The sequence below is a fragment of the Myodes glareolus genome, chromosome 4 (assembly GCF_982192425.1).
Source record: "Myodes glareolus chromosome 4, mMyoGla1.1, whole genome shotgun sequence".
In the NCBI taxonomy this organism is placed as follows: domain Eukaryota; kingdom Metazoa; phylum Chordata; class Mammalia; order Rodentia; family Cricetidae; genus Myodes; species Myodes glareolus.
The window spans coordinates 104,266,784-104,290,559 of NC_142029.1; the positions used below are offsets into that span (position 1 = coordinate 104,266,784).

The 23,776-nt window shown below is 48.4% G+C and overlaps 1 protein-coding gene across 8 annotated transcripts in view; it reads left to right on the forward strand.

Annotated features, from left to right (window-relative positions):
- Window positions 1–19,251: 19,251 nt before the first annotated feature.
- Window positions 19,252–23,776, forward strand: part of Dock6 (dedicator of cytokinesis 6) — a 57,873-nt gene continuing 53,348 nt past the window's right edge. For all 8 annotated transcript variants that reach the window (XR_015737743.1, XM_087905806.1, XM_087905807.1 and 5 more), the window contains exon 1: window positions 19,252–19,400. Coding sequence is in view for 7 of the 8 variants with exons in the window: in XM_087905806.1 (XP_087761932.1) it covers window positions 19,357–19,400 (44 nt within the window). In the remaining variant the exon portion in view is untranslated. The remainder of the gene's footprint in view (window positions 19,401–23,776) is intronic.

The following is a 23,776-nucleotide window of genomic DNA, read 5'->3' on the forward strand; positions in this document are numbered from 1 at the left end:
TCACATGGCAGACAACTCACATGGGCACACATGCACATAAAGAAAAATAAAGATATAAAAAAGCATAGCAAAACATTTGGGAGCTAGGGCGAGATTGACAGTAGGAAAACAGCCCCTCCCCCACGGCCGCTACTTGGCTCCTTCAAACAGGCCACACAGGTCCTCGAAGGAGATAAGCCTCCTATATGCCACCAAGGGCACCAGGGCCACCAGGGCCACCTGGACTACCAAGCAAGGTGTACTTACCATTTAAATGCCTGACATCCACTGCTCCTAAATCCTGGTCCCGTAGGTGCTCATTAAACCTGGGTGAAATTAAAAAAAGGGGGGCTTCGAGGTCATACATTTTGTCTTGTTGGTTTTTAATTTAATGAAAATTTTAGCTTTAAAATATGTGTGTGTGTGTGTGTATTTACCTTTATTTTGTGTATGAAAGTTTTACCTGTGCTCTGTGTGTGTGTAGAGCCTATAGAGGCCAGCAGGCCCCTGAGACTGGAGTTATATACGACTGTGAGCCACAATGTGGGTGTTGGCTGTCAGGGATAATGGCAAGTACATTTGTACACTGAGTATCTTGTCAGCCAATGCACTGGCTTTTTTATGTATTTTCTGAGAATTAAACTCAGGTCCTCAATGTTGCAAGGCAGGCATTCTACTGCCTGAACCCAGGTTAAACTCAAAGTAACTATGCAGCTGAGAATAATCTTGTACTTTTTTTTCCCTTTACTTTTTCTTTTCTATTTATTTATTCATTTATTTTGCGACAGGGTCTCATTAATGTATTCCAGATGGCCTGGAACTTGCTATGTAGACCAGGCTGGCCTCGAACTCACAAAGACCCACCTACCTGTGCCTCCTGAGTACTGGGATTACAGGCATGCACCCCCACAGCTGGCTTCACCTTTGAACCACCTCTGAAGATTTACAGTGTCCTGCTTCCCCCGCGCGGCAGGTGGAGGGATGTGTTTCTCTCTTCCACAAAGAATTCTGAGACACTGGTCGCTGTTGAATCCGCAGGATTTTGAGCTTAAAGGATTTCCTTGAACTGCGAAATTACACTGGCCTGATGGAGCAGCGACGAGGGTGGAATTCTGGAGATGTCCTTCAGTGGTCACTAGGGGGCGCTACGCCCATAGAAAACAATTTCCGCTTCTCTGCACCCGCGTCCCTGGGGTGCAGGAGCCTGCTTCCCCACTGGGTAAGGCCCTCCAAACTGTCTCCTCGTGCCAGGTGCGCGGGCAACAGTATCTTCAAACACTGTTTTGTGTCATGTTGCGCTGGCACACGTTGGTTGAGGGCTCCATGTCCCCACTTACCCCTGTGTCCTCTCTTCTCTCCTTCCTCCCCATTTTCCTCTTCTCCCTTCTCACCTTCTCTTTAAGATAGATTTCTTGTAGCCCTGGCTGTCCTCAAACTCCATGTAGTGGAGGATAACTTTGAAACTCTGGCTTATTAACTCTGTCTGTCCGTAGTTCGCTGCTGAAGGCATAAGGAAGCAATGCTCTGGGAGCCTTCTGCCGCGTCCCCCCCAACTCCCAGCGGGTCACGGAGTTGAGAACAGCCTTGGACGGCTTTCTTTATTGCTCTTTTGTTTTCCTTCTTTCTTTCTTTCTTTCTTTCTTTCTTTCTTTCTTTCTTTCTTTCTTTCTTTCTCTCTTTCTTTCTTTTTTTCCTTCCTTCCTCCCTTCCTCCCTCCCTCCCTCCCTCCCTCCCTCCCTCCCTCCCTTCTTCCCTCCCTCTCTCCTTCCCTCCCTCCCTCCCTCTATTTATCTCTTAATTAATTAACTTATTTTTGAGACAGGTATTCCTGGCTGTCCTGGAACTCACGGATGTAGACCAGGCTGACCTCAAACCCTGAGACCTGCCTGCCTCTTCCTCCCAAGTGCTGGGATTAAAGGTGTGTACCACCACCACCCTGAGTTTTCTTTTATTTTTGAGATTGCAATATAATTGCATTTCTACCTTCCCTTTCCTCCCATATATCCCTTCTTACTCTTTCAAATTCATGGACTCGCTTCTCATTATCCACTGTCACGGACACAGGTGTGTGTGTGTGTGTGTGTGTGTGTGTGTGTGTGTGTGTCCATACATGCACCTCAGGACACCTGCCCAGTCTGTATAATGTTTCTTTTTAAAAAAAAAAAAAAGATTTATTTATTTATTTAGTTTACAGTGTTCTGTCTGCATGTGTGCCTGCAGGCCAGAAGAGGGCACCAGATCTCATTACAGATGGCTGTGAGCCATCATGTGGTTGCTGGGAATTGAACTCAGGACCTCTGGAAGAGCAGTCAGTGCTCTTAACCTCCGAGCCATCTCTCCAGCCCTGTATAATGTTTCTTGTATGTACGTTTTCAGGGCCGACCACTTGGCACGGGATAACCAAATGGCTCTCTCTTCCCTGGCGGAGACTATTTCTCCCGCTCAGAGTTCTTTAGTTGGCTGACGTTCTTTGTGTTTGACCAAGGCCTTGTGGGCTTTTCTCTGTGTACTCTGAGATGTCTATGGGTGTCTTCCTTGTTTACTTCACATTTAGGTCGTCACGTTGGTGATGAATTATGGGTGGAGCTCCTAATATTTCTAGAAGACACAGACAGTCTCACAGCAAACTCCCTGCTCCTCTGGCCCTAACAGCCTTCACCTTTCCTCTTCTGAAATGTTCCCTAGGCCTTAGGTGCAAGGATGTAACTGTATTCACTGGGGATCCCCAACTCTCCCATGGCCTTTTGTTTTGTTTGTTTTGTTTTGTTTGGGACAGGGTTTCACTGTGTAGACCTGGCTATTCTGGAATAAGAGTAGCTTCTAATTCACAGAGATCCACCTGTCTCTTTCTCCCCGGTGCTGGGATTAAAGGCATATGCTACCACCAGCCAGTGACTTTTTTAAGATTTATTTTATAGGCCAGGCCTATAGTGGTGGCGCACACCTTTAATCCCAGCACTTGGGAGGCAGAGACAGGCAGAACTCTGAAAAAAATGTATTTTATTTTACATGTCCAAATGTTTTGTCTGCATGTATGTCTGTGCACTATATGTGTGCCTGGTGCCTTGGAGGTCAGAAAAGGAAGTCAGACCCCTTGAAATTGGGGTTATGAACTATTGTGAGCCACCTTGTGGGTGCTGGGAACCAAACCCAGGTCCTCTGAAGAGCAACAAGTGCTTTTAAGCACTGAGCATCTCTCCAGCCTTCACCTTAAACTCTTTTTTGTTTGCTTGTTTTTTGTTTATTTATTTGCTTGTTTTTTTAAAAAATATTTATTTATTTATTATGTATACAATATTCTGTCTGTGTGTCTGCCTGCAGGTCAAAAGAGGGCATCAGATCTCATTTTAGATGGTTGTGAGCCACCATATGGTTGCTGGGAATTGAACTCAGGCCCTTTGGAAGAGCAGGCAATGCTCTTAACCACTGAGCCATCTCTCCAGCCCCTGTTTGCTTATTTTTCAAGACAAGGTTTCTCGGTGTAGCCCTGGTTGTTCTGGAACTTGCTCTGCAGACCAGACTGGCTTTGAATTCACAGAGATCTGCCTCCTGAGTGCTGGGATTAAAGATGTGCGCCGCCACCACTCAGCACCTCTCCTTTAAGTTGATGATGTCAGATGTTCCGTCACAGCGACAGGAAGCCGACTGAAGAGTCCCAGTCACCAGCCTAGGAGCTTTGGCTGTGTCGATCCACGCTTAAGAGTTTCTACCATAAATATTAACTATGCGTGATAATGGACTTCACTGACATTTTCTTAAGTGTGTGGGTGGATTTCCTGTCATGGGGAACTTGGTGCTATCTTTATCTCTTCTTCACAGATGAGGTGACTGAGGCATAAAGGATTAGACATCTAAAGCTAAAAGGATCTTTGAAAAATCTCTCTCTCTCTCGCTCTCTTCCCCTCTCTCTCCGGCAAGTGAGCCCTACTCCAGTTTGCTTGTTTATCTGAGAAAACTCTTGCCCCATTCTAAGCTGGTCTTGAACTTTTGACCCTTGGGTTTAGGTAACAGGTTTGAGCCATTGTGCCAGGTCTTTGGCCTCTGCATTCTTAGGAGGGTTTCCCAGCAGCCCTCTCAGCTGGGTGCACCTGCTGAGCCTGGCAGGGAGCATCATGGGAATCGGGATCACATCCTGAACCACGCAAGTAAGAGCTCATTTAGGGAAACAAACCCTTTCTGACCTGAAACGTAGCCAAATCCTCTGGGGGTCAAAGAAAACAATCGGCCCAGCAGAGGAATTTTCCTTGCTGGTGTGGTTTGCATTGTGCTGTGGCTCTCCTTTGATGGGAAGTAGGAAGGTCAGTGGAAGAATTGCTCAGGAGGTTCACAACAGGTCAGGTGCTGATGTGGCCTGGAATTCTCCCTCCTTCCCTGGAGGCGGCCGCTGGGAAAGATGCTAATATAGAAATGGAGTCCCTAGCTGGATGATAATGCAAGCCTGGCATCCAAGCACTTCAGATCCACAAGGATTTGAAGTAAGTCTGGAGGACACAGAGAAACCATGTCTCAGAAACAAGCAGGTATTTGAAAAACTGGACTTGTATCAAACTCCAAGAAAATGGAGTCAGGAGGCCAGGGAGGAGCACTCATAGGGGAATGTCCACCTACAGGATGAAGTGAGACCACAGGATACCTGGGCTGCATTGCGGCTATCTGAGTAGTAGAATCCCCGCCTAGAATCCCCCAGTGAGGGGCTGGGGGCGTGTCTTGGCTGTGGAGTGCTGGCTTGGCTTTGGGGACCCGAATTCACTCCCAGCAATCAGCTCCACACATGAAGTGTCGGGGAGATGACCCAGTCTGTAGCACAGTGCTCGTCTGGCAAACATGAGAGCCTGAGTCTGTGCCCCAGCACCCCCATTTAAAAAAATGCCAGGTGAAGCAGCACGTGCCGGTCATGCAAGCACAAGGAATCAAAGCAGGCAGATCCCTGGGGCTTGCTGACCCACACACACATTCACACAGAGGAAGACAGACAATGTTAACCTCTGGCCTCCACAAGCAAGTGCCTGCCTGCATGTGCGCACACACACACACACACAAACATATATACACCTAACATAAACACACAATTAAAGTAAGTAATATTTTCTACAAAGAGTGGAGGCCAGGTGTGGTGGCACCCCTGTGATGCCAGCACTAGGGAGATTAGAGGCAGGAGGATGGCGAATTCCCAGCCAGTCTGGCTACATAGCAAGATCCTTCTAATAAGAACCAAGGGCCAAGCAGCTGGAGCGATGACTCACGGGCTGAGTGCCTACCACACACAAGCAAAGACCTGAGTTTGGAGCCTCAGAGCACAGGTCAAAAGCGGGTACAGTGGCACATGCCTGTAACCTCAGGGATGGGGAGAGTCAGGGGGTCCCTGGGGCTCGCTGGCAGGGAAGGGAAGAGGGTCAGGGGACCCTGGGGCTCACTGGCGGGGATGGGGAGAGGGTCAGTGTGTCCCTGGAGCTCGCTAGTGGGGATGGGGAGAGGGTCAGGGAATCCCTGGGGCTCACTGGCCGGGATGGGGAGAGTCAGGGGACCCCTGGGACTGGCTGGCAGCCAGTCTAGTTGATTTGGTGAGCTCCAGGTTCAGTGAGAGGCTATACCAAGCGGGAAGGCAGGTCTGGGGCCATGGCTTTTCTATCTTCAGCACTGTATAACCCCACAGGAGGATTGGGACTTCCAGGTCATCCTCCTCTTTGGAGTGAGTTTGAGGTCAGTCTGGACTAAAAATCCTGTCTCAAAAATAAATAAATCTCTAAACAAATGAAAAAAAATGAGGTGGAGAGGGATAAGGGAAGACAGTCTCTGAGTTCTACATGTAAGCACACATACATACACATTCACACACACAAATCAAACAAGGAGAAATACAAACCAAGGGCTGAGTGTGACGCAGTGGTAGAGGCCTTCTCTGGAACGTATCCAGTCCCAAGACTCATTTTCAGCACTGGGACTGGTGAGATGTTTGCTGCCAAGCCTAACAATCTAAGTTTGATTCCCAGGAGCCACACAGTAAAAAAATGAAAACTGATTGCCAAAGGCTGCCCCTGACCATCACATGGGGCTGGGGCACAGGCACTGGCGCATGCGCACGCACAACATAAAGCAACAAACGAGCTGGGCAGTGGTGGTGCACGCCTTTAACCCCAGCACTCAGGAGACAGAGTCAGGCAGATTTATGTGAGTTTGAGGCCAGCCTGGTCTACAGAGTGAGTTCCAGGACAGTCAGGGTGGTTACACAGAGTCACTGTCTTGAAAAACCAAAACAAAAGAAAGAAAGAAAGAAAGAAAGAAAGAAAGAAAGAAAGAAAGGAAGGAAGGAAGGAAGGAAAAGATATTTTTAAATTAGCCAGGCTAAATGGTACATTTAAATAATGAAATGGCATTGTAATGTTACAGGCCTCACACATCCTTTCTAAGAAGTAAAGAAATCTGGGTGACTTATAGCTCAGCATGACCATGTGGAAACAGTTTTATATTGAGTATTATAGGAAATAAGGATGAAAAACACCTGAGTGGTTCATTCGGGCACAATGCCATTTCAATGTTTAATTTTTTAACATTTTATTTCTTTATTATATAGGTTGGTTCTCACCTTCCACTGTGTGAGTCCCAGGGATGGAACTCAGGTGGTCAAGTCTAGGGTCTCCTGTTTTTCATTGTTGAGACGTGTCTAGTCCAGTCTGGTCTATAACTCGCTATGTAACCCAGGCTAGCCTGAAGCTCACTATGTAGCCCAGGCTGGTCTTGAGTGCTGGATCCTCCTGCCTCAGCCTTCCAGCACTGACTGGGGCTGACATTTCTAAGGTTTGCAGTAGAAGGCACGTGGCTTTGCCCATCCCTCCTCAGTTTCCCCTACTGCAGCGTGGGCTTTTGATGGCGCCTTCCTCAGAGCTGATTTGAGTTTCTGTGGAGTCTAAGGCATTCTGCGAAGCTCTAGGCACTTAGGAATCACTCAGAGAACAGTAATGGCCACTACAGTTATGCCATCAATGGTTGCCCCGGCAAGTCTGTCTCCCCACAGTTTCCAGGAGTACTTCTGCCCCATGTACCCCGATAACTGTCAGAACACTCACTCAAGTAGGACTCTCACTAAGCCTTGTAAAGAATGTATTTCAATTATAATAATGCTGCTTATTCATTTGCCTTATTTGTGTGTGGACAGGCACAGCTGCCCTGGCGTGTGAGCGCCGTGCAGATGTGGAGGTCAGAGGACAGCTTGCAGAAGGCAGCTCTTTCCTCCTGCAGTCTGAAACCTGGGGCTCAAACTCGGGTCATCGGTGTTGCAACAAGGGCTTTACCAGGGACTCGTCCCTCTGGCTTTTTGCCTTTTGCATCTAGCCTCCGGGAGCAGCGATGATCTCTAAGACTGACGAGCTGTCGCCCGTAGTAAAAAGTAGTTCTTTTTGTCTTCTTGAAGAATATTCCATGGTACGGACAAACCCTGGCTCAACATTCACTCCTGGACACACAATTGGCCACTTCAAGTCATTCGCAATAATGAATAAAGCTGCTATATCTACTGTGTGACATCCATGGATAGTGGGGTTTCTGGTGGGGTGCAGGGCAGTGGCTAGCAGGGGGACAATTAGAGTTCAAGAGAAAGGCACTTGAATGGACAAGCTGAAATCTGAGCAGCCACTGGGGAAAGGCAAATCACTCCATGTGGCTTAGGGTTCATGAAAGAAGACAGGTTGGGCTAGGAAGATGGCTTAGCGGGTAAAGGTACTTGTTGTAATGCCCGGTATCCATCTTTGGAAGCCCCCTCCCCCAGGGAGTTGCCTTGGTCCGGACTCTACCAAGCCCTGACCCCTCCCCCAGGGAGGGTCAGGACCACTCCCACGGGCCGGCTGCCCAAAAAAAGGAACAAGTGGTTTTAGGGTTTTGTGTGCGCTGCCCCTGTCTCTCCCCGCCTCTGCCATGCTTTTTCGGCCACCTGGGAACACTGCATTTAGTAAACATGGGCAATTGATTTGGTCTAATTTGGTCTGATTGGAATTATTTGCGTTGGCGGAGAGGCTCGTCTTAAGGAATATACCTAACACTTGCCGCCAAACCTGGTGACCTGAATTCGATCCCCAGGACCTACATGATCAAAGGAGGGAACCAGGTTCCACAAGTTGTTCTCTGACCTCCACACACATGCCGTGGCACACACATGTATGCGTGCCCACCCCACCTACACAATTAGACACATAAAAAAAGAAAGCAGATTCAGCAGTGGAGGTCTGCAAGTGTCTGTATGGGGCACGGAAAGGCAGAGGGGTCTTCAAAGAAAATAGTGAGAAAACCCAGAGGGTCAGAGGGGATGTGCTTAGGATGCTTTCGTTGTATAAAAAAAGAATAAAAAGGGTATGCGCTAGTTTGCTTTCTATTGCAGTAGCAAAGACTTGGACAGCATCCCAACTTTCTTGGGAAGATGTCAACGCCCCCAAACAACAGGAAGCTGTCTAAAGAGTGCAGCGACCCCATTCCTGCCTCCCCAGCAGCCTTTTCCCTTTCCTCGCCTTTTATAAATAAACAAAAGGGAGGAACATTAGGAACCAGGTGCTCCCCAGCCGCCGTCAGTGACTCAGCACCAGCATTGTCATCACCAGCCACCAATTGCCACATGGGAACCATTTAAAAAGATTCCCGCCATCACGGGCCACTCCCTCACTCTGTCTCTCACCGTTTCTCTGTGTTTCTCCTTCTCTGCTTCTGTCTCTCTCTCTTGTCCCCACTCTGAGGTAGCCTTTCAACACCTCCCAATGCAGCTCTTGACATTGTGTGATTTGATTTCTGCAGCATTCCTCAGCCTCGACCACCAAAGACACACTAACACACATGGAACTGGAGAAGTATCAGAGAGCTGCACCCTCATCCACTGGCTGAGACAGAAAGAGGGAGAGGGAGAGATTGGGTCTGGCTTGGACTTTTGAAAGCTCAAAGCCCACCCCATTGGCACACTCCCTCCACAAGACCACACCTCCTAATCCCTCTCATACAGTGCCTCCCTGAAGACTAAGCCTTCAAATGGATGAGCCTATGGGGGCCATTCTAGTCTGAACAACCACAGTTAGTAAGCAGCATGGCCTCTGCTTCAGTTCCTGCCTTGAATTCTTGCTCTGACTTTCTCAGGGATGGACTATGACCTGGAAGTTGTAATATGAAATAAACTCTCTTTTCCCACCTCCCTCCTGGAGGTGGCCTGGGGAGCACCTGGTTCCTAACATTCTCCCTTTTGCTTATTAGAAACATGTGAGGGAGTAGAAAGGAGGGCTGATGAGGCAGGAATGTGGGTACTGCCCTCCTTAGACTGCTTCCAGTTGTCTGGGAGCATCAACATCTTTGGGGACCTAAACTGTTTCACTCACTCTCCGTGCCCTGTGGGACCATCTGGGGCTGGGGACTTGCAAGCAGTAGCTGGAGTAGTTTGTGAGGCTGGACCACCAGGGGTTAGCATCTTTGAGTCTGTCTGGGATGCAGATTTTGAGGGAACATCTGGAGCTGGCAGGATGCTGGGACAGATATATGTTAGTGAGAGAAGGTAAAGTTAAGGGGTTCAGGGGGAATTTTTTTCCTTAGGTGTCCATTTGAAACTTTTAGGCATTTGGTCCTGGTAGCTGGGGAAGGGGAGTCCCAAGACCAGGGGAGAGAGAGAGATTCCACCTTGTAGTGATATTTCATTTGCGTTTTAATAAATAAAGGTTGCCTGAAGTTCAGAGAGTAAAACAGTCACATCAATCAGCTTTACAGACCAGGCAGTGATGACATACACCTTTAATCCCAGTAGCCATACTAGTTTACCATAGAAACCTTTAAGCCCAGCACTAGAGAGAAATATAGGACGTGAAAAGACAGCTCACACACACAGATTCTCTCAGAGAATTATTCTGAGATTCCTACAGGCAGGACTGGGGTAGAGGTAAGAGCCAGTGACTGGTTGTTTTGATTTTCTGACCTTCAGGTTAAACCCAATTTCTGTCTCTGGGTTTTTAATAATTGTGCTCCACCACCCTCAGGAAGAGGCAGAATTGGCAGTGGGGAACAGGTTGTTGGCTCATGGTATTTATCTGGAGTCAATCTGACCTGGTGGATCCAAGTCGATTCCCTGACCCTTACAATAAGTTTTTTACGTTTACAGAGAGAGGTAAGTTTTAGATATGTCAGCATTGCCACTGTTTGTAATCTGTACTAAAATCCGCATCCTAGAAAAGGCAGTAAACTCACGCCTTTGAATCACAGTAGAAGCTTGGGGGCCCAAAATGATTTAGGGCTAAAATATTAACACACTTTCCGGAGAGCGGAGTACACAGATTGGACAGAGATGTTCCCAGCCCACTGAGAAGCATTTTTAAGTCTCTACTTAGAAGACAACCAGAGGAAATTTAAAATCTTGAGCTTGTAGCTGTGATAATCGTTGTCAGTGCTCACCGGAGCTGGGATAACAGCTCGTCAGAGCTCCGCTGACTAATGCTAAACTCAGCCTTTGAAGTCTTAATAGAACAATAGCACACAGAGGCAATGAAATCCGAAACAATTTTCTTCTTTTTGTTTTGTTTTGTTTTGTTTTGTTTTGTTTTGTTTGAGACAAAGTTTCTCTGGGTAGCCCTGGCTATCCTGGAACTCACTCTGTAAACCAGGCTGGCAAACTCATAGAAATCCTCCTGCCTCTGCCCCCCAAGTGCTGGGATTAAAGGTGTGTGCCACCACACTCAGTTCCAACATTTTTCATTTTTACATATGTCTTAAATCACTCTCTTATACCTTTACAAATAACATTTACATACCTTAAGACATTTTGTTTTACCTTTATAACTTGTATTTACATATAAATATAAACATATAAACATATAAAACATTTCCTCAGACACTCATGACTTAAGCTTTCGTATCTCCAGACCTTACATAAACTTCACACCACTCTTCTGTCCAGTCATCACCGTGAGACCCAGGTGGCTGATTACTGAAAGCAGTCATTGGAAAAGGAGCGCCTTGGAATAAAGAAACAGTAAAAAGTTACACTTAATCTATTTTGTGAGTGTTTCTCTTGTTTTTGGAGTCTGGTAGCAAGGTAAACTGCCCCTCTCAGCTGGGGGCCTGGGAAAGTGAGGCCTCAGGCCTGATTTTTACACTGAAGAGAACTGAGCAGGCAGCTGAAGCCTTGGCTGCTGCTGTTGAACTGAGGGAAAGCTAGCAAAGCTATGGCTAGCCCATCAGTCAACCCCATCAGAGATCTGGGACTGATAAATTTTACCTGAGTAAGCAAAAAGTGCAGACCAAGCAGCTCCAAAATTATTAAAAATGACAGGTCCTTACCGCCTACCTGGACAATTACCCTAGATCCTCCATGGTCCTGGGGGCAGAGGTCTCAGAACAGAGTCAATTCTCCGCCACCAGGCCCAGAATATCCAACAGACTTTTCCGTGGAGTAGGGACCTGAGGTGGGGGGTGGGGGGCAGCTTACCTTATCCACTTATCCAACAGACTTTCCCCTGGAGTAGGAACCTGGGGGGGGGGCAGATTACCTTATCTAACACTTTCCTATGGAGTAGGAACCTGGGGGGCAGCTTACCTTATCCAACAGACTTTCCCCTGGAGTAGGAACCTGAGGAGGGGGGCAATTTACCTTATCCAACAAACTTTCCCGTGGAGTAGGAACCTCGGGGGCCAGCTTACCTTATCTAGGCAAAGCAGGGCAATCAACTCCGCAGTATCCTGCTCGACCACAGTTTGGACAGGGTCTGACAGCAGTCAAGGTGAAGAACAGGTTTTCACCGAGCGGCCGATTTTGTCACATTTAAATCATGCTCCAGGTGAAGGTTCTTCTGTACCCCATCATCTTCTTTGGGGGAGATTATGGGTGCTGCCGGGAGTTGGCGTGTCTCTTTACCACAAAAAAGTCCCCCCCCCTTTTAATTAAACACTTTGAATGCCATATTCAGCAGATCTCTGAAGAGTTTGAAGATCATCTACTAAGTGTATCTAAACTAAACAACCGTTGCTTGTGTAACTTTGAAACTATACACAGGAGGCTAAATACAACTTGTTCTGTAATGAATTACATTAGTGCTTTAGCAAGACTGCAAGTGTAGTTCTGAACATAGGAAGATTCTTGCCATCTAAAAGGTGACTACTAGCTTGCATGCCTTGCATTCCATCCGTGTTAAGTTTAGACTTAAAAATAGCATTTTTTTTAATTGAAGATTTTCTACTAGCAAAATAAAACTTTTCACCATAGACACAGTCAGTAGGGAGACTGGCAATTTCCCGATCCTTTTACAGTGCACCGTTATAAAACATTGCAGTTTCTTGTATTGCTTAGTTCACATAAACGGCTGAAGGTTAACAAGAGCAAGGACAAAGTAGCTAGATAAATATTACTATAAATCTGAGCAGACCTGGGGAACTTATAAATCTTGAATATCAAATATATCTTATTTGTCAAGCATATATTGTTACTTATTTAAGTTTTCTAGTAGCTTGACGTTGAACAGTTAGCAAAAACGTAAGCATTTAGGTATAAATCTCTAAGTCTGCTTTTGTTAGCCTGAGTACATCTTTATAACCTTAAATTTTATCATCATGTACAGCATATTCTAAACCAGGGTTGACTCATATGTATAGTATGCTGCAGCAAACATATTCTTAGATTTTTGTTATCATACAAAGGTCCATATTAATCCAAACATCTGAGACTTTTTGCTTCCCCAGTCCAGAAAGGGGATGCATGATAAACAGAGGACTCCTTAGGACTAAGATGTTTACAGTTCTTGCTCTGCACCTCCTGGTTGTCTGAAGATGGTGGTTAAGTCACATGGTATGCATCTTTAACCTTAGGAAAGAGGACTGCCATCCCTGCAGCTGCTTACATCTGCATGAGGTCCATTGGCCAAGATGGAGGAGAGCCACATGGTTGCTGTTTAAAAACATCTGTTTTCAAAGTGGGTTTTTTGTTTGTTTGTTTTTTTTTGTTTTTTTTTGTTTTGTTTTTTGGTTTTTCAGGACAAGGTTTTTCTGTAGCTTTGGAGCCTGTCCTGAAACTAGCTCTTGTAGACCAGGCTGGCTTCGAACTCACAGAGAAAGGCAAGCCAGGAGGTGAGTCTGTTGCAGATAGACTGGAGATAAGGGGTAGGGTTCTAGTGCAGCTTAGATACCCAAACGGGGAACACGCAGGCACCAGGATATTCTACCATGTCTCTACACCAGTGTTAGGGTTTCTGCAGAAGAGCACCTTGGTCAAGGAATGTCACAAAGATCTCACCCATGCAACAGATCTCACTCAAGAGATTTATTAGGACACCTTGGAGCACGGACAAGAGGAAGACAGAGAAGGAAACAGAGAGGCACGGGGTTGGGGCGGGGAAAGAAACAGAAACAGAGATCAAGAGGGAGGCAGAACAGGAGAGCGGGCCCTGATGGTGGTGACCTTTTAAAGGGCATCGATGTCACTTTTGGCAGCTGGTGATGACAGGGCTGCTGGTGCTGAGTTGCTGAGTCAAGCTGGGGGCAAACCTGATTCCTAACAATGTGTGCTGCCATGCTGCCCACAATGATGATAATGGACCAAACCCCTGAGACTGTAAGCCAACTTAAGTTAAACGCTTCCTTTTATGAGAGTTGCCTTGGTCATGTGTCTCTTCACAGCAATAAGACTTAGGGACTGGCCTATTCCCCATAGCTTGCTTAGCCTGCTTTCTTATACACCCCAGACCACCAGGCCAAGAACAGTGGACTGGATCCACTCACACTGATAATCAAGCAAGAAAAAACCTCCACAGACTTGCATAAGCCAATCTAATGGAGGCATTTTCTCAACTGAGATTCTCTCTTCTCAGATGACACTAGCTTGTGTCAGGTTGACAAAAAAAATAACCCAGCACAGTGGGGGAAGGAAAAGGAAAGTTACACTGTCAAAAGTTGTCATTATAGGGCCTGGAGAGCTGGCTCAGTAGCTAAGAGCACTGGCTACTCTTTCAGGGGACTTGGGTTTGGTTCCCAGCACCCTCGTGACAGCTCACAACCACCTCTAAATCCAGTTCTTGGAGATCAAAGACCCTCTTCTGACCTCCAAGGGCACTACATGCATATGATGCACAGACATGTATGCATGCAAAACACACATACAATAAAATAAAATCATTACATGTATGTGATGTGAGTGGTGTTGATATGATGAGTGTGTGATGAATGTGTGTGCATGCACTTGCTATGACACGTGTGTGGAGGTTGGAACAGCTTCACGGAATTGGTTGTTGGTTGTCCCCTCCCACCTTTATATGTGTTTCCAGTTTTTCGGGACAGGGTTTCTCTGTATAGCCCTGGCTGTCCTGGAACCTGCTTCATAAACCAGGCTGGTCTTAAACTCAGAGATCAAAGGTGTGTATTAACTTTGCCTGGCTAGGTTACCAGGCTTAGGCACAACTGCCTTTACCTGTGGAGTTAGTCATCTCATGGACTCATTTTTTGTTTTGTTTTTTGTCTGTTTCATTTTTCAAGACAGGGTGTCTTAGGATTTCTTTTGCTGTCAAAATAGTTGACCATGATAACTATGTTTGTTGTTTTGTTTTGTTTTGTTTTCAAAACAGAGTTTCTCTGTAGCTTTGAAGCCTGTCCTAGAACTAGCTCTTATAAACCAAGCTGGCCTTGAACTCACAGAGATCTACCTGCCTCTGCCTCCTGAGTGCTGGGATTAAAAGAGTGAGCCAACATGACCCACTTTTGTTTCATTTATTTAGAGACAGGATCTCATGCAGCCCAGATGGAATTCTGATTCTCCTGCCTCTACTTAACACCACCACACCTGGGTAACACTTATATGTGTGATTATGTGTTATAAATATGCATTTGCATGCATATACACCATATATATGCATAATATATATGACATAACATATAATACATGCAATGTATACGTATGTATATATAAAATCCCAAAAGAGTATTTGGGACTGTAGCTTGGTAGCAGAGTACTTGCTTAGTACATCCTCAGCAACAACAACAAAAAAACTTTTGATGGGTGGTGGTGGCACATGCCTTTAATCCCAGCACTCGAGAGGCAGAGGCAGGAGGATCTCTGAGTTTGAGGTCAACCTAGTCTACAGAGTGGGTTCCAGGACAACCACGGCTACACAGAGAAACCCTGTCTTGAAAAGAAGAAGAAGAAGAAGAAGAAGAAGAAGAAGAAGAAGAAGAAGAAGAAGAAGAAGAAGAAGAAGAAGAAGAAGAAGAAGAAGAAAAAGAAGACTTTTTAGTCAGAGAATTCCAGAGTGCTATGGGCTACAGCACCAGAGACAGCCGAGCATCAGAGACAGCCGAGCATCCGGTAACCAGACAATCTGTTCCAAGAAAAACAGGAAGCCTGGGACCTGCCCTGTGATCTCTCTTTGTGACTTCAAGTCCTGAAGGCAGGCCTGAACACCCTGCCTGGCTCTGGCTTCCTTTCCTAGCTCCGGAAGGAGCAAAGAAAACAATCTTGTGAGGCCCTGGAGACTTATGTTGGGATGGTATACCCTAATGGCCCTGTCGTGGCCCTGTGGACTGAGGCCTAAGGTTCCCTGTACTTTACCAAAAAGGATATTAAGGCCCAAACAGGACCCAAGCCACCTGTGGTCAACCTGGAAAAAGAATCAAAAAATCTCTGCATCTGAGATTGTTAGCACTCTAGAAGATGCGCATGTGTTCACACACTCACTCAGTCATTCACTTGTTCATTAATTCACTCACTCATGCACGCACTCATCCATCCTCTCAGTAACGCATCCACTCAGGCGTGTGTCCATTCATTCATTTGCTCACTCATTCATTCGGTCAGTCACTCATTAAGTTGTCACTTTAAGACATATTGATTCAGTGAGTCATCAATTTACCAAAACAGACCTGATGAATGGAAAGTGTACCTAAGTCAGTCACATGAGGCTGGTGTCTCACACATGATACACATGATACACTCGAGCCCCCATATAGATAATAAATCTTTAAAGAAAATCTACATGTATTATTTGTATGTTTACCTGTTCATGTGTGTGTAGCTGTGTGGGGATATATGTGTGCACCTGTGAAGGCCAGACGGAAGCTGGAGGGAGACTGAACTTGAGTTGCCAGTCTTGCCGAGTGAAGGTTTTACCCCAAGTCGTCCTTCCTATTTGCTGCAGGGTCTCCCACTGTACACGGAGCTTGCTGATTTCAGCTGGGCTTGCCGGAGAGTGAGCTCCAGGGATCCTCTTGGTTCTGCCTCCCCGGTGCTGGGATTAAAGGTGTGTGTCACCCACCTGTAAGTTTTCTTGGGTACTGACGGTCAGCTAAGGCCCTCAGAGCAGCCCCTCACTGCTTTCTGAGAGTTGCATTTAGCCCAGGTTAGTCTAGAACTCCCTCCACAGCTGAGGCTGGCCCTTAACTCCTGATCCCTGTCCCTGCTCCCTCAGTTCTGGGATTACAGACATACACCACCATGCCTGGCTTTCAAGTGAGTGTTTAGGACCTGAATTCGGGTTCTTCTGCACACACAGCAGATGCTTTGCACACTGAGCTGTCTCCCTGAGCCAACAAAGACGTTTTAATGCCACAGTGATTCCCATCACAAGCTCATGGAACTTTCCCTTCCCAGGAAAAAGGAGCAGCGTTGTGCAGTAGTATGGGTGAAGGGAAGACTTTTGCTGCTGTCTTGAGATAGGGTCTCATGTAGCCCAGGCTGACTTCAAACTCCCTCAGTAAATAGCCAAGGCTGGTCCCCCTGCTTCTACCTCCCAAGTGCTGGGATTACATGTGGTTGCTGCCACACCCAGCAGGGGATGGTCTCCAACCCCTCATTTCTCACATGGAAAGTGAACTCGTCTGCCAGTCAGCTGCTGGGACCCACCCCTTCCCACTGCCCCTCTCAGCCCCACATACATCCGTCCCCCACAGGGTAGTGAGCAATTCTCCTCCGCAGCCTCCTCTGCCTGGGTCTACCAGCCCCACCTCACACCCCATCATGTAGAGGCCAAAGTCTCCTGCATTTGAGCAACTCCAAGAGCTCCCCTGCCCCGCCCAGCTGAGTCAGGCCTGGCAGTGCCCTGCAGAGGTGTGGCCTTGACAATCAGGTCTGGCGGGCACCTGGGTGGTGCTGGACACTATCCTGACTTGAAGGGATCTTTGAAACCACCCTTTTGGAAACCAAAGCCACTCTGAGAGTCCCCAGGCTCTGGTTAGGTCCCCATTAGCTTCTCCAGAGGATCCAGGCTCCGGGATCCTGCTCCCCTACCCATATCTGTGCGTTGTCATGTGACTCACCAGGAGCCCTTGGTGAAGAGAAGGGGAAAATCAGAGAGGTGACAATTGAACTGTAGGTCACATAGCCAGGTCTGAAGTGGAACGTAGCTGATCTTGGCATAGTTGCTCTCTTTTGGGGGTGGGGGGCATCAAACTCCTTGGGTCCAAATCTTAAATCTGACATTAGGTAAATAGGGCAAGTCCTGAATTTCCTCGAGTAAACGAGAACATGCTAGCTGGGTGGAGTAGGGGAGTGACGAGGACAAAACCCACAGCCAGCGCAAAGGCCCTGAGGTGAGACACATCTTAATGTTTGAAAGGAATATTTGGGCGGTCAGAGGCGGGCGGGCTGTTGGACTGCAGTACAAGAGGAGACTATAAGGACAGGGTGGTGGTGAAGCACTCTGCTCCACTCAGGGACTGGAGGCCAAGGAACAGACTTTGACCCCAATGAGTTTAGAGCCACAGAGACTTCTGCACAAGGGAGGATGTGACGGGACTCGGGTATCCCCAAGACTATGCACAATAGAAGCAGCAGGGAGGGCTGGCTTCATGCCCTCCCATCCAGCCTGAAAGTAGAAGAGGAAGCAGAGACCTCAGAATGACATTGGGCGCCCCCTTCCACCACCACCCCCACCCACACAGTGGTGGGTGGAGTTACATTCTGCATCTCCTGGGCTAAAGCAGCTGGACAACTCTGGGCAGGTGTGTGGGCTCCTGGCAGCTGTGTACATAGATTGCGTGCTGGGCAAGGAGCAGATGGACATCTAGGGGGTGCCCCTATCATCTAGGTTTCCTTTCTGTGGCTCTCAAAACTAATACAGATTTGCTGGGCAACTGGGGCAAGTCACTCTGACCTGCTGGCCCGGTTTCATCATATGCTAGCTAGCATCCACAAGCGGGGAAAAGGAACAGCACATGCAAAAGTTCCGAGGCGGTCATGCCCTGGTGTTACACAGCTGCCTACACTCCCTAGACTGTTTTGACCTTGGTTGCTGGGAAGGCAGACGCTTCCCAGGAGAAGGTGTGGAGGCAGGAGAAGGTTGGTATATCCAGAGATGAGCCAGGACTGAACAACCCCAGAAAACTGATGCTAGGAGAGGAACTAGAGGGAAGAGATTTCAGGCCACAAATTAATAAAGACATAGCTACATCTTCTGGCAGACAGAAGTTTCCAGACTGGCTCCCTCAGATATCGGTGCTGGCTTTCCGAGTCACACCTCCTAGACGGACACCCCTGAGCCTAGCTGGGCTCATCCACCTTTCTACCCTAACCCAGAGATGGGCATGGAATCCCCTGAGCCCCTCGTGAGGTATACTAAGCAAAAGCCTTCATTCCTCTAGGCGCCTGTTTAGCATCTTGTCAATAGTGGAAAACAACAGACCTTCCCTACCCTGTCTACTGCACAGCTATAAGCAAAAAACTTAGTAATTATTGTTACTCCATGTGAAACGTTGACGTTGTTTTCTAGTCAGAGTGTCTCCAGGGACAAGCAGGGACCTACCGAGTTTTGATGCTCAGTCTTTTCCTCCCCAGCCCAAGAGAAGACTCAGTTTCCCCATCTTGACCACATTGCAAGGAGGAAATCTTCCCCTCCATGATCCTCCCCTATTCCACTCCGGGCTTTGCCCACCCAAGTCCAGCTCTGCCTGGCCCCCACCTGTCTTCACAAACCTCTAATTCCCTACCCATCCTAGCCATGCCCAGCCCACAATGTTCCTCCCCATCAAGGACTTCCCTCACTAGCCACGCCCACAAAGACTCCCCAGCTCTCCAGTCTTGGCCGGGTCCTCATTTTAGAGCAGGGACAGCCTCCATCACAGCCTGGCTCTAACCCTTGTCAGCGCTGTCTCTATCCCAGTCCCCAGTCGGAGAAGAGGCTCCTCCCCATTCCCCGACGTTTCTGCTCTACTCTCAGTGTTGGCCCCGCCCTATCCCAGAAAGGCCCCGCCCTATCCCAGGGAAAGCTCCACCCTCGTCCGGGCCCAATCCCATCACAGAGAAGGCCCCGCCCCATCTCTCAGCCTCATTCCGCGGCTGAGGCGGTCCCTAGCTCAGGCCCCGCCCCATCAACACAGGCCCCGCCCCGTCCGCTCGCCGGCCCCGCCCAGTCCGACTTCCCAGACTCGGGAGACTGCGGCGGGACGCGGGGCGCCATGGCGGCCTCGGAGCGACGCGCCTTCGCTCACAAGATCAACAGGTAGGGAGTGCGGCCGCGGACACTGTCGTTCCGGGCAGGATGGGCGAGGGCGAGTGCTGGGAACTGGCTAGGAGCGGTAGCGGGGGCGTGCCGGGCTCCCCGAGGACTTCCCGGAGGAGGAAGCGCATCCTGAGTCGGTGCGGGCGGGCTCCCCTGAGCGCCGAGGCTACATCCCGACCCTCCAGCTTCTCTCCTGTTCTTCCCTCTCCGGCCGGAACAAATTCGCAGCCCCTCCCCCGCCTAGGGTCCCAGAACCCAGCTGTCTGGGAAGAAGGAGCTGCCGGAGCTGGAGGACAGCTGGGGACAGCCCCCCCTCAGTCTTATGCCTCAGCCTCTCCCCGCACCGCCTGGGCGCAGGAGGGGGGGGGGACGGGGGGGACGAGGGGGCTCGGGACTGAACCAGCTGGTGGGCAGACGGTGGAGGGGGACAGGCGACAGATGCTCGGGGATCCCTTCCCTTGGCCACTGGTGATTGGGAGAGAGCTTGGAAGAAGGCTCAGAACTGGGGTGGGTTCGTAATCTCTGGAATCCGATCCACTGACCACCCTTAGGTGGGAGAAGCCGCTTGTGGGTCCCACACTAATGGAAACCCAAGAAGTAGCCCCTCTCTTGGGTTTGCCATGGTGGGACAAGCAGGTGCCAGATAGATGTGACAGTGATATGGTGGAGATCTATAAGACAGGAAGCAGGTGAGGAGGCTGGCGGGGGCGGCTCACACAGCTATGTGGGAGGGGCTGGTGCATTCAAGCACCTACCTAAAGGATGGAAAAGATCTCTGGTCCATCATCCAGGGAAGAAGCTAGTGCAAAGGCCCTGAGGCCACAGAGGGAGCTAGCTGATAGGAATAGATTTTAGAGAGTCTTGCAGACCAGAAGGAGGACTTTGACTTTGGCCCCAGGTGAAGTGAGAGCCATGGAGAGTTCTGGATAGAGGAGGGATGTGACCTGGAGCAGAGCAATTGGACAGTTTTCAGTTCTCATAGTACCATGTGTTTCTTGTCTCTTAAGTCCCTATGCCCTTGAGTAATTGTTTTGGTTCAAGTGAGAAAGATGGGTGTTGTCTAGGAGAATAAGAGCTGTGGAGCCCAGGGTAAGATCAGAAAATGATCCTGGGGTCCTAAGGCACTTTGGGGAAGTGTCCCAAGACTTCCCAAGAAGTTTGGTAGGTAGACGGTTTTGCATGCAGACCTGATTCTATATTCACCTATCCTTTGAGTTTACCCACAAATTCCCAGGTGAAGCTTAACATCAGGGAACTGAATGAAGTCTTGGTTATACTTGGTTGTTTTGCTTGTTTGAGACAGGCTCTCACATAGCCCACACTGACCTCAGAGTCACTATGTAGCCAAGACTGGTCTTGAATGCCTGGCTTTCCTACTCAGTGCTAGGTTTACAGACGTGCACTACACACACAGTTTCCGTGGCGCTGGGGCCGGAACACAGTGCTTTCTGCATGCCAGGCAAGTGCTGCAACAGCAGAGCCACATCTCCTGCACCTTGCTTTGTGCTTGCTTTCCTTTGGAGAAGGGTTCTCACCCTCTTCTAACTAGCCCAGAACTGACCATGTAGCCCAAGGTGGCTTCAGAGTTCCAGCAATCATCCTACCTCTCAGCTTTCTGAGAACCGGCATGGCCACGTGAGGCACTGTGCATGTTTAACTTTTTGTTTTATTTTATTGATATTTATTGAGCTCTACATTTTTCTCTGCTCCCCTCCCTGTCTCTCCCCTCTTCCCTTCAATCCTCCCCCAAGGTCCCCATGTTCCCAATTTACTCAGGAGATTTTGTCTTTTTCTACTTTCTACTTCCCATGTAGATTAGATCTATGTAAGTCTCTCTTAGTGTCCGCATTGTTGTCTAAGTTCTCTGGAATTGTGGTTTGTAGGCTGGCTTTCTTTGCTTTATGTTTAAAAACCACTTATGAGTGAGTACATGTGATAATTGTCGTTCTGTGTCTGGATTACCTCACTCAAATAATGTTTTCTAACTCCATCCATTTTCCTGCAAAATTCAAGCTGACGTTATTTTTTCTGCTGTGTAGTACTCCATTGTGTAAATGTACATTTTCCTTGCATGTTTAACTTTTAAATATATATATATATATATTCATTTACTTACTTTATGTGTACTTGTGTTTGTCAGTGTGTGGGGGAGGTCAGCGGACAGCTCGCAGGAGTCTGTTCTGTTTGGTCCTTTTACTGTATAGATGCCAGGGATCAAGCTGAAGTCAAGCTTGGCAACAAGGGCTTTTGCTCACTGAGCCATCTTGCCACCCTCACCTTGGTTTTTGAGGCAGAGCCTCTTAGTAGGTCCTGAAGTTCACAGAGGTTGCCCAGCAAGCTCCGGTATGCCTGCCTCTACCTCCAGCTACAGGACCCCAAGCTGGTGCTTGTATAGCAGCACTTACTGAGTCGTCCCCAGCTCTTCTGTTGGTTTTGTTTTATGGGACAGGGTTTCGTTCTGTGTCTAGGCTGGTCTTGAACTGGTAGCAAGACTCCTGCTTCGGTCTCTCACTCTCAAGTTTGGGGATTACACAATCACACCTGCCTCTTTTGTCTCTCTCAGTCAGATTCCAGGAGTGGATGTGGCCTCTTCCTACATCCTGGACTTTCGCCACTATAAACTCCGTGTGTGTGTGTGTGTGTGTGTGTAAATGTGAAGTCAGCTCATGCCCCTCATATGTTCCACAGCTCGTGTATGGAGTCAGAGAACAGCTTTTAGGACCCCTTTTTCTACTCTGTAGGTTCCTGGGATTAAAGTCAGCTCCTCAGGCTTGGCAGCAAGTTACCACTGGGACAGCCTTCCTCCATCTCACTTTTTGAGGCAGGGTTGCTTACTGGACCTGGAGCTGGTTGGTTAGGGAGCCCCAGGAATCCTTTTGTCCCTGTTTCCGCAGTGCTGGGGGCTATTGATCTGAGTGTGGGTTCTCAGCTTGGGCAGCAGGCACTGTCCCTGGTAGCTGTCTCAGCCATTGCAGTGTCTCTGACTGTCTGTGTCTCTGTGGTGAAGAGAGTTTTCTAGGTGCTGATATCTTTGCTGAGTCAGAGAGAGAGAGAGAGAGAGAGAGAAAGAGAGAGAGAGAGAGAGAGAGAGAGAGATGTATTCCTAGGATGCCTGAACCAATCAGATTTGTGAGGAGGAATGTAGAGGAGGTTTAACATGTGAGTCATGGAAGTTGGGAGGGTTGAGAGTGCAAACCTAGCCTGGGTTACACAATGAGATTGGGGCCAACCTGGGCTACATGAGACCCTGTTTCAAAATGTTAGGGGGCCAGAAAGATAACTCAGTTAATAAACAGCCATGCAAGCATGAGGACCTATATTCAATCCCTAACATCCATGTAAAAGCCCCAGCTCTGGAACGATGGAGAATGGTTGGGTCCCGGGAGCTCACTGACCAGCAACCTATCCCAATGGAGAGACTCTTTCTCAGGAAGTAATATGGGTGGTATCAGAAGAGGACATAAGAAGCTGACCTCTGGCCTCCATCTGTATACACGTGCACACCCCTTCTACCAATTACTGCCCAGCAATAGGGCATAAAGCCATCGTAGTAATTTGGGACATGTACATAGTAGCAAAGCAGCAGTTCCCGTGACTGGGGCTGCAAACCCACCACTGTTTTCCAAGGCCAAGGGCTGTGTCTCATCCCATCCCCTCCTCCCCAACCCCTGGGCCTTTCTCCAGCCAAGGACCACCTCAGATGGGGCGTAGCCTCCATTCCTGTCCTTGCATCTCTTAAAAATACTAATCCTGAGCCCTGTGTGCCCCAGGCTTCAGAGGATTCTGCTTTGAGGTTTTGAATCTGAGCACAAACCCTTCATTTTCATTTCACGGGGCCTGGAGAGATGGCTCAGGGGTTAAGAGGGTCCAGGTTTGGTTCCCAGCACCCACATGGTGGCTTAGTCAGCCATAACTCAGGTTCCAGGGAATCTGACACCTGCCTTCTTCTAACCTCTGAGGGTTACACACATCCATGCAGGCAAAACACTCATGCACATAAAATAAATAATAAACCTAAGTTTAATTTGGTGCTGGGGCCATTGAGAGGGCTCAGCAGATAAGACGCTTGCCACCAAGCCTGATATTCTGAATTTGGTCCAATAGTGAGAGGAGGAAAACAATTCCCATGAATTGTCTTTGACTTTTATACATACACTGGCTAGCTGGTTTTTTTCTTGGTTTTGTTTTGCTGTAGCATGATTCAGTGATGGAGCCCCTGCCTAGAATCCCCCAGTGAGGGGCTGAAGGGCGTGGCTCAGTGATGGAGCCCCTGCCTAGAATCCCCCAGTGAGGGGCTGAAGGGCGTGGCTCAGTGATGGAGCCCCTGCCTAGAATCCCCCAGTGAGGGGCTGAAGGGCGTGGCTCAGTGATGGAGC